Genomic DNA, 17,627 nt, shown 5'->3' on the forward strand with positions numbered 1-17,627 from the left:
TGGGAAGCTTCACTAAGACTTCCTGCATCCAATCGGCCTGGGAAGTCGCGGAGTCCCAGATATTACAGAAAGTTGATGCAACATTTGCGCGGATATCATAGGGTCAACTTTGAACATCTTTGGCTGAAATGCGATCGACCCCGGGAGTCTTCGTGCTTCCGGTGTCTGTTTCAATCTCATGCAGTGATGGCGACGCGGATGATGCGCTGTATCCTAGACGATTCATGCTTTTGATAGTTGGTTGGATGTCGAAACTTGAAGAAATTATTGTTCGAAATGCTCAAACCAACGTTTCAGGATGGTCCATTGGGTCGGAGAGTAGCTGTCCAGTAAACTGGTAATCTAGTATACCCTATATGATATTTCACTGGTATCCTCGGATTTGTTACAAGTTTCCCTAACAGGGACATCAAAATCAAAGTGTAGACGTCTCATATTAAAATATGTATTCGAATCATGGTGCCCCCTAGGAACAACATTCCTAAACAAAACTCAAACTATGAAAGTAACTACCAGAAAGCCACCTGCCAGAAAAAAATACGAAAACAACAGGATTGGCTGATAGACCAACAACAATTTATGAAACCTCGGTATCCTTGCTTCGGAAATTGTTATCCACTAGGGTAACAGGGCAAATCACTACGAATTTGTAGTGATCCACTATAAAATGTTCTATGGTTCCCGTAACGTGGGTAGATCACCTTAGAATGGTGCGTTGCGGTGTAAGATCTACCAAATCAAATTTTGATCTTGACATTTATCGTATTTATAAATATTCCAAGATCAAAGTTTGATGCTTTTTTGTGTTTTGTAGTTAATTTTGTTTCAATGTATGTACTGCTAATCAACATTTTATTTCAGCAGGTTTGAGGTAAATTTATCGTATGATAGGTATAATAAATATTGTAAAAATATGCAACTGTGGCGAGCGTATCACTTATATGTAGCTTATTTGACGTACGATGTTAATATTATTTTATATTTCAGATTATCAACCGAAGAATCTAGTAATTCAACCAAAGACGACGAGAAAACCAGGATTAATCGGGCAGACAACTAATTCGAAGAAGACTAACAATGGTGTGCCTGAACGTTGACCAAGCGTATCCTTTGGAGTTTACCCTTCCACTAACAACACCCAAATTCCCGTGACACCTAGGCCTGAGAGATCGTAGAGTTTTTCATAGGTGTCCAAAACTAACCATCCTTTCCCATTCCTCAGCAGTCGCAAGGACGTGGCCAGGACAGTGCTCGACCATTGGAGGATTGCGTCATTCTTGTCTAGGAGTCAGAGATTAGTCCCAAATCTTTGTGCTTTGGTTCAGACGGGAAGGAGGCAACCCTCATAACAGCGGTCTAGGACTGTACCACCTACGAATTTGTGCGACTCGCTTAATGCTAATGCTAATCCACTATAAAATGTTCTATTTGTTATGCATTTGTAGTGTTTCACTTAATTTTCAAAATAATTAATTCTTGCTGCTCCACTCAGGCTTCGTGAGTAACTCTCGCTGAGACATGTCCACTATTTCACACCTTGTCTTCAAAAATGTTGTTGGCGATTTTTTGATAGTCCTCGCCAAAAAAGTAAGGAAAATGCATTTTGGTTACTCAAAATGACGGAGCCCCCCGTTAGTAACAGCCACTACAATTTTTGCAGACCCCTCGATTTTGGTCAAATGGTGGCTCATTTAAACCGTTATAACTTGAAAGTTTCTCCAAAAACCACCTCAAAACGAGATGTTGTTGAAAAGAGGAAATATACACACTTAGATAAAATCACCGACTTCGGTAATATTTCATCGAAATCTCAACCGTTAAGTTTTGTTTACCGAAGAAAATCGGTAAGCTGGCAACATTTACCGAACTTCGTTAAAGTTTGACAGATAAACGATAACATTTTACTGATTTTTTGTATTTTTTTACAGAATTCCGGTAAAAAACATTCCCGAATGCTCAGCAGTTGAGATTTCGGTAAAAATTAGCGATTTAATGTGCCAGCTAATAGCTGTGTAGAGCTACTATTTAAAGTTATAAAAATTTGGGTCAGCCATATTGATTTTGGCCGCCATCTTTGATTTTTATACAAAAACATTTTTTCACCATGTTGGCAACCACCGATTTTCAAAATTTTTACATCAATTGGGTTTTTAAATTAAGAAAAATGTATCAATTTTTCGATTTTATACGAAAGAGCACCTTTTTCTGAGCCACTATGATTTTTTTCAGATTTTTTGAACTTTATTTTGGTACCTAAAATCAATTTCAAAGAGATTTTTTGAAATCATCTTTTGACAGCTGGGCAACTGCTTGACAGCTCCACCCAGTACAAAATGCGACGAGGGGTGTTTCGACAAATCGCTCCCATACAAACTTCAAATTGATTTTTAAATAGGTTCCCGGGCACCAAAATTCGATAAAATTTGGATTTTGGCTCAGTTTCGCATGCAGATTCAGAATATGGAATTATCTCAACACCGCTAAAGAAGCCAATTGGGTTTTTAAATTAAGAAAAATTCAATGATTTTTTATTTTTGAACGAGTTTATAATAACCCAATAATGAAATGCTGAAGGTTTAAGCCATTCAAAACACTGAAAAAGTTATAAAAGCAATGCCCGCATCATTGAGAAACAGTCAAAAACGGGAACGAACCTCCGATTTTCCCAAATTTTTCTGCAGATGGATATGTGTACACGAGATTCTTTCAGGAATTCCTTCCAAGATTCCTTCAGGAATTCCTTTCGAGATTCCTTCCGAGATTCCTACAGGAATTCCTTTCGGGTTTCCTTGGAGAATTCCTTCCAGCATTCCTTCAGGAATTCCATCAGAAAACCCTTCAAGAACTCCTATCGGGATTCCTTCCGGAATTCTTTTCGGGATTTTTGCAGGACTTCCTTCCGGGATTCCTCCAGATAGTCCTCCCGAGATTCCTTCAAAATGTCCAGGAGTTCCTCCAGGAATTTCTCCAGAATTTCCTTCCAGGATTCCACGAGGAATTCTTCCCAGGATTCTTTCAAGAATTCCTCACACGATTTGTCCTGGAATTCCTACAGGGACTCTTCCAGGAATAACAACCGGGATTCCTTCGGAAATTCCTGGAATCCCTACAGGGATTATTCCAGGAATAACAACCGGGATTTCTTCGGAAATTCCTCCCGGGATTCCTTCAGAAAGTCCTTCATGAATTCCCTCAGAAATTCCCCAATAAATTTCGTCAGAAATCCTTCAGGAATTCCTTCCGCATTTTCGGAAGGATGGCTTGGAAAAATCTTGGAAAGGAAATTTCTGAAGAAATTCCTTAAGGAACTTCTGGAGAAAATCCTGGAGAAATTCCTGAAGGAAATTCTGGATAAATTTCTGGAGGAATTCCAGAAGTTACTCCTGAAGGAATACCAGAAGGAAGTCCTGTATTAATCTCGGGAGGAACTCCTGAAAGAATGCTAGGCGGAACTCCTGGAGAAATCCCGGAAGAAACTGCTTGAGGAAACTTGGAAGAGACTCCAGGAGAAATCACAGGAGGAATCCTAGAAGGAACTACAGGATGAATCCCGCAAGTAACTTCTGGAGAATTGCCGGATGGAACTCCTGGAGGAACCTCAGAAGGGACTCCTGAAGGAATCACTGAAGGCAGTCCTGAAAAAATCTGAGAAGGAATTCCTGGAGAAATTTCAGAAGGAACTTCTGGTTGAATCCCGGAAGGAACTCCTGGAGAAATTCCAGAAGGAACTCCTAGAGGCAACTCAGCTGAAGGAACTCCTGGAGAAATCCCAGAAGGAACTCCTGGAGAAATCCCAGAAGGAACTCCTGGAGAAATCCCAGAAGGAACTCCTGGTAGAATCCCGGAACGAACTCCTGGAGGAATCTCTGAAGGAACTAACGGAGGAAACCCAGAAGGAACTTCTGGAGGAATCCCAGAAAGAAGTCCAGTCCTGGAGGAATTCTGCAGGAAACTCCTGAAAGAAGCCCGGAAGAAGCTTCTGGAGGAATCTCAGAATCCTGGAAGGAATTCCTGAAAAGAACTCCTGAAGAAACCCTTGGAGGAATCCTGAAAGGAACTTCTGGAGAAATCTATGAAGGAACTCCTGGTTGAATCTTAGAAGAAACTCCTGGAGGAATCCCAGAAAGAACTCCCGAAGGAGTCCAGGAAGAAGCTCCTGAAGGAATCCCGGAAAGAATTCCTGGAGGAATTTTGGAAGGAACTCCTAGAGGAATCTCCGAAGAAATTCCAGAAGGAATCTTGGAAGGTATCCCAGAAGGAATCCCGGAACGAATTCGAGAAGGAATCCCAGAAAGAACTCCTGGAAGAAATTCCTGAAGAATCCTCGGAAGAGACTTATAAAGGAATCTCAGAAGGAACTCCTGGAGGAATCCTGGAAGAAACTCCTGAAGGAATCCCAGGTATTCCTGGAGGAATCCCAGGTATTCCTGGAGGAATCCCAGGTATTCCTGGAGGAATCCCAGGTATTCCTGGAGGAATCCCAGGTATTCCTGGAGGAATCTCGGAAAGAACTCCTGGAGAAATCTCAGAAGGAACTCCTGACGGGATTTCGGATGGAACTTCTGAAGGAATCCCAGAAGGCACTCCGAGGCATCTTGAAAGGAATTCAGGAAAGAAATCCCGGGGAAACTCAAGAAGGAACTCCTGGAGGAATCTCAGAAGGAACTCCCGGAGGAATCCCGGAAAGAATTCCTGGAGGAATCTCGGAAGCAACTCCTGGAGGAATCTCCGAAGGAACTCCTGGAGAAATATCATAAGAAACTCCTGGAGGAATTTCGGAAGGAAATTCTTGAGAAATTTCAGAAGGAACTCCTGGAGGAATCTCAGAAGGAAATCTTGCGAGGCATCTCGAAAGGAATTTCTGGAGGAATCTCTGAAGGAACTCCTGGAGGAGTCTCAGAAAGAACTCCTGGAGGAACCCCGGAAGGAAATCCTGAAGGAATCCCAGGAAGAACTTCTAGAGGAATCCTGAAACGATCTCATCTCCTGGATGAATCCCGGAAGGAACTCCTGGAGAAACATCCGAAGGGACTCCTGTAGGAATCCTAGTAAACTCCTGGAAGAAATTCCTGGAGAAACCTCGCAAGAGACTTCTAAAGGAATCTCAGAAGGAACTCCTGGAGAAATCCCAGACGGAACTTCTGTAGGAATCCTGGAAGCAACTCCTGAAGGAATCTCAAAAGGAACTCCTGGAGGAATCTCGGAAGCAACTGCTGGAGAAATCTCAGAAGGAACTCCTGGATAAATTTTGGAAGGCAGGGATGGCATGCTCCTCAGTGTAAGTGGTTTTAATATGGAAATGAGCTGCACTGTGCACATTTTCAGTGCGGAATGCCATCCCTGTTGGAAGGTACTCCTGAAGGAATCTTAGAAGGAACTCCTAGAGGAGTTTGGGAATGAACTCCTGGATGAATCTCGGAAGGAACTCCTGGAGGCATCCCAGGAAAAACTACTGGAGGAATCCTGGAAGGAACATCTGGAGGAAACTCGGAAGGAACTCCTGGTGGAGTCTCAGAAGAAATTCTTGGAGGAATCCCACGAGGAATCCTAGGAAGGTCTCAGAGATCACCTGGAAAAACCCCAGAATGAATTCCAGGAGAAATACCAGAAATCGAATTTGCTATCTAAATTCTCTTCCAAGATTGTTTCGCAATCTCCTTGAGGAGGCCCTGCACAAGCGGAGATTTCGAGCGAACGCGCGGTAAGGAGGACGATCTCCGGAGAACGTTATGGGGCGGAGATGGACGAGCTGGCTGCTCTACGACGAACCCAGCATCCAACAGGCGATCAAAGACTAAAGGATTTGATTTCCCTGGGCATGTTGCAAGCATGCCGGTGTTCGCCACAGATCCGCTTGGTAAAAGAAGGCGAGTAGCGCATCGAGCAAGATAGGTGGACCCGATAGAAGGTTGAAGAATAGAACTTCAAGTCACACATTCAAGAATGCTTATTCGAAGAACAAATTTCCACAGAGACAATTCATTTTTGATCTTTCGTCCCTCGTAAACCATATGAAATAGTACCTCAAGGAATGTCATCACAAACACAACGCGAACCACATCTTTCTCGCAGTAGATTTTCCGACCAGTTTCAGCTTTAATGGTTTGCAACTTCTTAAAAGTAAAAAATGAACATTTGTATTCTACATCAATTTCTTTTGCTTTCGGTTTTCTCTCCTGCATGTCTGTATGTCTGTGTGTGTATGTATGAGTTTGCGAATGTTCGACCGTTATTTCTGCTCTTTACTGCTTATGGGATCACACTTTCCTTCCATGAACGCGGTTTTAGTTTAGTTTCAGTTAGTCGTTGGCTCAAGTATCATCCTAAGTAGTAGTGTTTCCGTTTTCTTGTGTTCATGAACCACTTTACCGATCAACGGACCTTAACTTCTCTGTCTCTGGCTCTGTCCTGTGTTCACTGCTTAGCGGTAGTCTTAGAAATATAAATTTCTAAAAATCGTATTTACATTAGTCACCTTACACTTTTAGATACTACTCCACATCATTCTGACTTTATTCTTCGTCGTCCTCATCGTCCAGAGCATGGTGAAAAATACAAATAGTATTTCCGGCAATTTATATCGAGAAGATCCTCTATAATCACATAGTGATTCGCACAATTCCTTCCTTCCTAAGTATCTCTGTCTCTTTAGCCCTATTTCTGTCTTCGATTAGTAAGTTTAAATGGAAGCTGTCTCCAGTCTACGTGGCGCGATCGACAGGTACTCTACACGATTCTTCGGATTCTCTGTCATCCTCGGGCTCATTCACGACAAGAATGCAACTCTCTATCTTTCGCGTGCGTATCCGAATATTTCGTTCCAATCTGCCATAGCCTAGTGTCGGTGTTACAATAGCAGGCCCCCCTTCAACGAAAGTGCATTCGAACGTGTAAACGAGATTAGGGATCTTATTCAAGGGATAATGGGAAATAATAAATGCAAATCTTTTACTTTTCTTCTTATTTAGCTGTGTTTTCTTCTTTAATCGAACCTATTAGTTTTGTTTTGCTGTGTTTATCTTTTTTAAAACTGTTCTTAACCTAAGCCTTTGAGTTTAGGCGAGAGACGAGACGGACCATAACCGTGGAACCACCTTTGGTGGTGGTGGTCAAACGGCACGCCACAAGCGCCTCCCTCCCTAGTCGCGGTGATGTTCCTCTCGGTCGCGATCGTCATTGATGATCCGGTCGATCATGTCTCGCGCCCGGTCGATGTTCGACTGGTCTCCCATCACCGACACATTGTTCTGGCCGTTCTCGTTACGCTGCTTGTCTGTTTGTTTTGGTTGGATTATGTAGAAAGAAAGACAGAAAGGTGTTGGTTGGTGAAATAAATCGGAAGATTTTTGATTGTGATTGGAGAGTGCTAACCGGGTATACTTTGGACGAGTTCGACAGAGCTCTGAAGAAGGACGTGCGCGAGATGTGAAATCGATCTGATCAAAAGCAGCACAGTGCTAAGTATTGATCATAGTCTTAACCTTGATTTCTACATGAATGCAGTTTTTCGGAAACCAACCGAAATGAGGTATGTTAAAGACACGTAAAAGCCTGAAGTTCATAGACATAAATAATGTGTTTAAAAATAAACAAATCGAAAATTAAAAACATCGAAAATACAAATCATGTAGCTTTAGTGGGATTTGAACCCACGTCTTCCCAATTCGCTATGCAGGGCGCGTTATCCAACTTCGCTACATAACAGGTGATAGGAAAGTTTTTATGACTTTCGAATGACAGTCATTGGACAATCATTGGTCACCCACAGTTATAGGTCAAAGCCATTTGAATAGTATGGAGAACTGACATTTGTAGTGCTCTGGCATAATATAGCATCATGAGCAGTGCTAAAAAAAAGTCTGTTCGGCATATCTTGATTCAATCATCTCTACAGCTGAACCTGAAAATATGGTACATATATGAAAAACTGGTGCGGCTGGACCAGTTCTACATGAAAGTTGTGCAAAAGCCACTCTTAATATTTGAGGAAAATGTTACCGACATCCTTCGAAAAATGAGCTGTAGGTCATTGAATCTTGATATGTTCAAATGACATTTTTAGCACTGATCATGAAACCTCAATAGTCTCATTTTGATGGCCTACATTCAGCTCATTTCAGGCAATGATTAACTAGAAGACACGTATAGACCCTTCCCTAGCAGGGACAGTGTAGACGTGTAGTACAGTGTGTACGTCTCATATTGAAACACGATTCAGTACGCTCCCTTAAGATTAGAAATTCCTAGACAAAACTGGAGCTACCGTGAGGTCGCCATTCACGGCTCATTTCATACGATTTATATTCAAATCGTATGAAACGAGCGGTGCGGTGAATGGCCACCTCACGGTATGAAAGCAACAAATGCTGCGAACAAAAAGTCTTCTCGTGGTGTAGTTGGAAAAGTGCTTGTCTAGCGAGTAGGAGTCGTGAGTTCGAGTCTCGCCGACAGAACGAGTAACTTTTTCGCAAATTCCACTCCAATTTGTCCATTTCTCACTGACTCACGCCAGTATTTGTAAATTTTAGCTTTTGGAATTGCATCCTGGTCTTGCCATTGCATGAATTTGTTTATAGTGAGGCAAGGACAATGATACACTTTGCCCAGGGAAGTCGAGAAAAGTTTCCGACCAGGACGGGAATCGAACCCGTCGTCTCCGGATTGGCGATCCAAAGCCTTAACCACTAGGCTAACTGGAGACCCCTGCTACGCATTGTAGTGTTATCTTTATATTCGTAACAGCACTTCAAGAAGTATTTCTACAGAAGTTTTAGAGAGAAACTGACGAAATGTATGGTTGGATTATCAAAAAATCGAGAAAATTGCCTTACGTTATAAATGGACGTGAGAGTGATATTTTCCATGAAAATCTCGCGCGTGAGCTTGCTAACGCAAAAGCGGTTCATGAGTCTGCTTTGAGTGTGATTTTACCAACACTGTGCACGGCTACACTGCATATGATCGCATATCAGTCCCACATTTGCTGGCTTTTCCTATACATATGGGACAGTTATGCGATCACTTGCAGTACAACATTGGACTACACTGAAAAAATAAATCACATATCACATGGAAAATTTTATTAGTTGGGCTATATGACTGTTATTGGATTTTCCGATGAAAATTTCTTTGGAAATTTCACATGAAATCAATACGGTATATGGAAAACATTAGGAAATCACATAACTTCTATTGGAAAATCACATAACTTCGCAAAATCTATGTGATATTCCCATATAATTCAATGGATACGCGTATGGAAACAGTCCATGTGAAAATCAGATGAAAACTTTTTTCAATGTACCTCTCTAACGGACTGACGATCAACAACATCGTCATCATCAACAACAGCACGGTGTGCTGTTCATTCTACTGTGCTTTCTCTCTGTGCAGACAGAGCCGATTTTCATACAAAATAATCATCACAGAGAAACAGACGGTTAACGGTTGATTCAAATATTCAGTAGTAGGTCGATCGACCACTCGCGGCGCTGCTGGCATCGTTTTTGCTCCTGTTTGACGTTTTCTCACTGACGCGATCTAGTGGCAGCCCGACGATAACGTTTTCGTGACGATGTTTTTTAATGAAATTTGTCGAAGTGTTACGTCTGTTTCTCTTTTTTTGTCTTTATTATCGAGACTTTCAGCCCGAGGCTGGTTCGTCTCCGGTCTGTTTCTCTGTGTAATCATGTTTACGGATCAAAATCTCTTTTTCTAGCGATTCGATAGCTTTGGAATTTTGCTGCAACCTTAAAATAACTAGAATTTTGGCTAGTAATATAAATCATCATCTATGCAAACATTTACATCGACTCGGATTCAAATAAGTATAAAGACATTATTTCCACAGACAAACAGACGTAACACTCTGATAATTCCCATCGTACACCGATTTAATGGTCTTTTACAAAATTTGATAGTTCGCCAGCTGCCCAACCGTGGCGCTCGCATAGTTTTTGTTCGAGTTTGACGTTTACTCACTACCGCCACCTAGTTGGTGGTCGGCCAAACATAGCATTGCGCGAATATGTTTCCGTGACTATGATTTGGTCCGAAAAATGTTCGAAGTGTTACGTCTGTTTGTCTGTGCTATTTCCATACAAAAAGCAAAGACAAACAGGCGTAACAGTTCGAACATTTTTCGATTAAAATCATAGTCACGTTCGCCCAATGCTAAAAAAACGAGTTTGGCCAGTGGGCAAACGTCAAACCCGAACAAAAACTATGCGAGCGATACGAGTGGGCAGCTTGCCAACTATCAAATTTTTGACAGATCGTTAAATCGGTGGGAATTATCAGAGTGTTACGTCTGTTTGTCTGAGCAAAAAGTATCTCTATACTTATTTGAACCTGCAAAGTCGATCTAAATGTTTGCATGGATGATGATGATGAGCCAAAGTTCTAGTTAGGGGAAATAGTGTATTTTCGGCAGTTTTGTTCTCTTCGTTATGGGGTGTTTTTTTTTGAAACCTGTTCAAATCAGAGTTGGTCTCAAATCCTTCCCAACCAAGCTGAATTATATGGCCAAGTTTCAGGAAATTTGACCAACGAACACCCCTCATGACGAAGAGAAAAAAACTGCCGATAATGCCAATCGTTACCCTATTTTAAGGTTGCAGCCAAAATTCCATAACAATTGGGTTGTTTAATGAATAAAATATTGCTATTTTCTATAGCCTAATCGAAAGAACTCATTTTTCTGAGTATAACGTGATTTTATTGGATTCCAATACCATTGTTTTAATGGTTAAATTAGCAAAACAGTTTTAATTTTCGTGGATAGAATGACAGTTCAATCGATAAAATGACAGTTTGACATGAACAAAAAAAATTCCCCATACAAACTTTAAATGCATTTTGAAAATAGACCGGACTCCAAAAATTATGAAATTTTGGATTCGACTAATTTTTGGACGGAGAATCCGATTATGAACTGATCCGGATACCCCTAAAGAATCCAATTCCCAAAAAAAAAGGATTTTGAACACTAAACATGATTCTAAACATGGCTCTATCTTTATACTTATTTCTCGTACTGAGGATACTGCAACTCCGAAAATCATACGAATGTACTATGATATTTTACCACAAGGTTTTGTTGCGCAAATCAAGAGACGATTATTTTTATACTGTTACTGTATAAACTTCATAACACTTACGTATGAAAATCATACCAAAAGCGTACGAAAGCTGACATTTTTATAAAATTATGTTTTCCATACAAGTCCTACGGGTTTCGTTGCTGCGTGTATGAAAAGCATACGAGAACAATGAAATAATAAAAAAAATATGAAAAACTGCACTTATATTTTTGTCAGTGTAGAGAAAACTGAAGATATTTCTAGAGTAATCATTGGATAAATCTCTGAAGCTATCTCTTGAGGTAACAATATAGAAACGTTTAAAGGAATCCATAGACAGGGGAATATTTGGCAAATTTTCTAGATAAATCCTTGCAAAATATCAGGAAAGATAGCTGGTGCAAGTCCAACACAAATTTCTGGGGCAATCCAAGTAGAAAGCGCGGAATCCCTGAAGAATCCCAAGAAAAATTTCTGGAGAGATTCTTTGAAGAATCCTTGAAGAAATGCCTGAAGGATTCCCTTTCTGGGAGGGTTCTTGAAGAAAGTACAAGCAGACATTCTGGAGAAATTCCAAGCAATTCCTGGTGGAATTACTCCAGAAAATTTTAGAGTAACCCCAGCAGGAATTGTTTGAAGAGTCCTAGCAGAATTTTCTGCAGGAAAACAAATTCCTGGAGAAATCTCTGCAGGATTCCTGGATGGATGCCAAGTGGAAGAAGTCCCTTAAAATAATTGAAGATATCATGGAAGAGTTTCTGGAAGATTTGCTGTAAGACTACAATCAGGAACTAATGAAGAAATCCCGGCAAAAATATCTAGAAAACTTCTAGAGAAGGCATCTCTGGATGAATCCCTGTAGGAGCCTCTCTAGCTAGAGGAATTCCTGGAAGAATTGATGGAGTACCAGCAATAGGATTGCCTGAGGAAATCCCAACAAGTATATTACAGGAGGAATACCAAGATTATTTGCAGGGAAAGTCCCATGATTATTGTTTGGATGAATTCACGAATAACACCTCTGTAGCAATGTTAGAAAAAATCCCGGAGAAATTCTAGCATGAATACCTGGAGGAAACAGTTATTCTTTTTCTCCTGGGCGGAACGTCCCAACTGGAACAAAGGCTGCTTCTCAGCTAGGGCTCTATGAGCCCTCAGTTTTCAAGAGGACTTCCTCTGCCAATGGCCGATTTTGCAGTGTATATCGTGTGTCAGGCACGGAGATACTATATGTGCAAGGAAGCCAAGGCAATTTCCTGGATACCCACACCTCTACAGCTGTATGGGCCTTCATATGGGAGGACAGTTGTACACTCAGCGAAGTAAACTACCGAAATTCATTAAAATACCTTATGACATTTAGCCATAACTGTTAAGTATGAATGAGACACGATTACCTTTTGAAAATTGTACCGTAATCCGGGGTCAAATTGATCACTTCAAAACAACTTTTGCGGATAACATCAGTGCCTGTTCAAATATTGCCAAAAGAATTTCTGTAAAACCAGTACCCAGTGGATCTCCATGGAATCATGTGACAGAATTTTGTTCAGCAAATTTAAACAACTTCAAATATCAAAATATTGGAAATGCCACTTTGGGGCGAAATTGATCAGTATACAATTAAGCATCGGTTGGAAAGGAAAATTTCCTTCACCGCTTAATTTTGCTCTTCTAAACCCGAATAACGCGTCTAAAATCTTACAACTAGTGAATTTAATACTTTAAATGCAAAATTAAATTTCGAAATTTTCCCTTAAACGCCTAAAGGTAGGCAATTTCATATGAAATAAGTGATTTCTATTACAATAAATTACTATTTCTTCATAAAATGAACTTTTTATAACAATTTCATGTTCTGATTAGCTGCATAACATCCCACCCAAGGCTCCACAAAAATGTTAAAACAGAAAATTCACGGGAAGTCCTATTAGCAATTGATTGTTTAGCAGCAATGATTTCAGCTGAATGAGAAATACATTGCAAATTCCTTGAAAAAATAAGGCAAAACTAACTTTTTTCTAAAAATTTAAAAGTCTACACTCATCTCTAGACATCTACGAATCAGATGACGTAAAAAGTTTAAGATCATTACGACGCTTAAGAGTTCCTAGTATGGAATTACAATGTAGTACCGAGTGATCAATTTCACCCCGCTGATCAATTTGACCCCGGTTTACGGTACATGCTTATTATGACCTAATTAACATAAGTTAAACTTATGAAAAGAACAGAAAAATCGTAAAATGATGCAGACTGGAATCGATCCATGAACGTAGAGATCACTGAGCCGTGCCCAACCCACGCGACTATCGACGCTTGAGAATATCGTGTTGCTAAATGTGTATAAAAGCCAAACCGTGAGCCAAACCTTGATTCATTTGCTCATATGGTTCCTGGAACAGGAGCACATTCATCAAATCTTATATTTATTATTGCTCGTGATCCCTACAACAGAGACGAAAACACGATCCTTTAGTACTGACTTTGTCCCAGTTGAGACGTAGCTCCAGAACGCGAGACATGACGTGTTCGTTACTTAGTTTGTATTCGAAGTCAAAAGATAAAAACTGGACTTAATTTGACAAAATCAGGACACCACTGTACCTCTCAGAATTGCGAAGTACTGGAGACAAAGTTGGGTTCAGCGGTCCAAACAAGGGTCCAAAAGCGTTGGGTTGATAGGATGATAGGATTAATAACAATAATTGTCATTTTTTACACTAGAGGAAATCAGGATATAACGCGCATTTCAAAGGTTCTGATTTTTGTCTATGTGTTACTGCAGTCATAATTCAAACGCCAACGGCTGTTTTGGGGTTACGGTGAAGGCCGGCGCATTTTGCCACAACACAAGAGTACTCGCGTTTTTACACCTAAAACGGCGCTTTTATCGCGAATGAGCAGAGATTTTCATATCAAATTTTGCAACTTTGTTCCATTTTGATCTTCAAATCTGCGAAAGAAGTTGTCGCATTCTTACAACAGAAATTGCTGAAATCGTTTTACAATCTTAATATTTTATTAGTTTGTGAAATTGCAAGTTTTATCGATTGAGACAATAGAAAATTAAAAACGATAGTGTTGCAAACATATCATATCAAGCATAACTTTTCAATCTGACGTAACTCGAGAATGTAAACAAATCCGGGTTCACTGCTGCATGCATGATTCATAAAGCAAATTGAAGAATCCACATCACTGTTCGATGATTTATTGCTTAATTTGTTTAACTAAGCATATTATTCGAAACGACGTATCTAACTATTTTGATGTTTACAACTTTACTGATAGATACACCGTTTTGATATATGAGAAAACCAAACGACGTATCTAGCCAAAATCAAAAGTAACAGATACACCAAACTGGCACCATACAAAAGCGACGTATCTGGCATGACGTATCTCTAACCAACCCGGTGTATGTGTATTTTTATCAAAATTCATTGTGAAAATGATATGGAATGAGTAGGTTTTGTTTCTTACCTAGTGCGTGCTATATCCCTGGTGATGTTAAGCACGAAAAAACTTATGAAAAGTATTTTTATAAAAAACTATTTTAGTGAAATGGTCGTCAACATTGACCATGAATTTACTCAGATCAGTGAAAAAGTTAGATACGTCGATTTGAAAAATTATGCTTGATATGAAAAATTATATTATCAGGGAGACATTGGGATGAGTCGTTTTACTCCGGTGGCCAGTGTTGCGAATACTCACTAGCAATAAATTATACTCACTTGCTTCTATCTCAATCCAGAAGCATGCTATCAAAAAATGATGTTTGAAGGGGTTTTAGATTGTAGTTTAATCTAAAAGTTTGCCGAATAAAGTAAAGGTCGCAGACGTATACCAAAACCGTGAGAGAGCTGTGAGTACAAGGTGAGTATAAATTACACGAATTTTACTCACCTCGTACTCACAGCTCTCTCACAACTTTGGTATGAGTCTGCGACCTTTACTTTATTCAGCAAACTTTTAGATTAAACAACAATCTAAAAGCCCTTCTAACATCATTTTTTGATAGCATGCTTCTGGACTGAGATAGAAGCAAATGAGTATCACTCTTGCAAGTGAGTATTCGCAACACTGCCGGTGGCGCGTATTAAACCGATTCCCCCTACACGTACTCTACTAGCCGAATACAAAATTGCATGCCAATTGATATGAAATTGACTGGATTATAGCGGAATGTGCCCAATATAGGTCCCTCTATCCAAATGGTTTGTGCAACCATTATGCGAAGATCGAAACAAAAAGGATACACAAAAAGCCAACCGTTACGAGCATCATGTGACTTGCACGTGAAACCATTCAACCATGATATGGTAGATCTCCTCCCAATCCGGTGAATGGTTTTGTACCTGAAAATCATGCACACATCACGTGAAAAGCAATCGACCCTATACTGCAAGCTGGATTTATCTTAACTTTTTTTTTGCGCAAACACTTCCCTTTTTTTCTTTCTTTCATATGACCTTGTTCGGTTATTTATTCAGAGTATTACCAAAAGAATCAATATATTGTAATATAAGGTAAATCGCCCATTATTGCACACTCCATGCTTTTTTATAAGATGTTGATGTACAACAATTGGCGCATTTTTAGACGTGCAGCACAATTGACGATTTACTCGAAATTTATGGCAACTTTGACCTCCGTTCTCTTCGTCCTGGGGGAGTTTTAAAACCCGTTGAACTCAAGTTCTAGAGAAGTTCAAGAAATTGGCATTGAAACTGCTATCGGACTGAATTATAGGTACGCCCAAGTGCCAGGCAATTTGACCGACAACAGCTACCGAAAATGTCCATAATCACCCTATGTAGATGGCTGGTTCCAAATAATAAACAATATGACCGCGCGAACGTTAATTCTAATTTAAAACTCCGTCACCGTCACCTCCTCCAGATTGCCTGGAACCGCCTCTGATTATTATTTCATTAACAGAAAGCCGTATATGAAACGCAATGGACGCCCCCGTTCGCGGAAGCCATTCGAACCAATTATAATGCTCCCAAAAAAGGAAAACCACGTCTATCACCCGGTAAAACATTTTGTTCCCCTGGGACCCGATCCGGAACCGTGTCAAATTCCCCATCCTTATCTCCTCGCTCTGATCATGCGCCGCCGCAACCCGACCCGCGTCTCCGTGCCCATTAAAATATCCCATCAAAATCAATCAATGTTACCTATTTGCACCGACACCCGGCAGCGGTCCTGGATTTCGCGGATCTTGTTTCCGCCGCGTCCGATGATGAACTTCACCTTCTCGGCGTCGACCTCGAACGTTTCCGTCTTGGCCGTGGCCGGGTCGATCCTCGGTGGTCCACGTGGGGGTCCGCCGGCACTGCCACCGCCGTTGCGGAATCCACCACCACCGCCACCGCCGGAGCGGTATCCACCATCGCGGCTTCCACCGTATCCGCCGCTGCTACCGCCACCCGAGCGGTAACCTCCACCACCGCCGCCGCCGCTTCCGTAGCTGCCTCCACCGCTGCGGTAGTCCCGGCGCTCCCGATCGTACCCGGAGCTGCCGCCACCGTATCCGCGCTCGGAATCTTCACGTTCCCTCCAGTCTGGCATGTTTCAAGCTGAAAAAACGCAAATTTATTTCACCCTCCAGCAAAAGCACATTTTTCTCCACCAGCCACCAAAATGAAAGCCAGCGCGAAATCAAAGATGGTGGCCGGTAGCATCACCGCCAGGAAACTGCTTCCTCAACCAGAAAAATACATTTTCCCCGACATATACGCAAAATCCCCGGCCAACACCTACCTTTTGTTGCAACTAGATGTACACCGCAACTATTTTCAAAAGTTTCAACACTTTTCACTGCGATTTGCCACTGGAAAATTGTTTGTAAACTGTTCCGTTCTCGTCAACAACGAGAACTTTTACGGCGGAGGCCTGAAAGCAAAGTGCGTTTCGGTTTTCGGCTTCTTCCAGTGCGGCTCGTCGACGTCGTGGTCGCGGCGGGCCAGTGCTGGCAGATTTTAAAATTATTCAAATGCGAGCGTGCAATAAGCAAAAGTTAAACCTTTCAAACTTAATAATCCGTGCATTTGCGTACACAAATCCTGACATTTTCTACTGAAATCGAAAGTTTGTTCACATTTTCCATCCTTCAATCACATTCTCCAATGAACACCGTGAAAATTTCCCAACTTTTCAAAATTTAAACATTCCCGGCAAGTTTGGCACCCCTGCTGGGGGAGAAGAAAAAGTTCAGCGCGGTCAGGGCGAACGTACAGCGAGCGGTGTCGTTTATCGCACCACTACCACCACAGTGCGCAAGCAGCGGCGGGATTTCGCCGGCTGTCACGCACACACTGCACGCTGCGGATTTTGCGTGCGCCGCGAGAACGAGATGTCAAAATGCACCGGGTGTGCACGTTCACGAGTGATGGTACTGGCTAAAGACACTATATGCAAAGACACGAAATGTTCAAATTGGAATTCCAAATTTTCTGTCAATGTCATTCCAATCGAGCAGGAGACCTGTCAAACGTGCTTTAAAGCATTGCTCGTCGGCATCATCGTCATGAT

The 17,627-nt window shown here is 41.2% G+C and overlaps 1 protein-coding gene across 1 annotated transcript; it reads right to left on the reverse strand.

Moving 5' to 3' along the window:
- Positions 1-6,072: 6,072 nt before the first annotated feature.
- Positions 6,073-17,020, reverse strand: LOC109400736 (keratin, type II cytoskeletal 1). Its single transcript, XM_019673237.3, has 3 exons — positions 16,857-17,020; positions 16,271-16,672; positions 6,073-7,273 (listed from the first exon to the last, which is right to left on the reverse strand). The coding sequence occupies exons 2-3, from the start codon at positions 16,662-16,664 to the stop codon at positions 7,140-7,142; spliced, it is 528 nt and encodes a 175-aa protein (XP_019528782.1). The 5' UTR covers positions 16,665-16,672; positions 16,857-17,020; the 3' UTR covers positions 6,073-7,139.
- Positions 17,021-17,627: the final 607 nt, after the last annotated feature.

This window comes from Aedes albopictus, chromosome 1 (genome assembly GCF_035046485.1).
Source record: "Aedes albopictus strain Foshan chromosome 1, AalbF5, whole genome shotgun sequence".
Classification (NCBI taxonomy): Eukaryota; Metazoa; Arthropoda; class Insecta; order Diptera; family Culicidae; genus Aedes; species Aedes albopictus.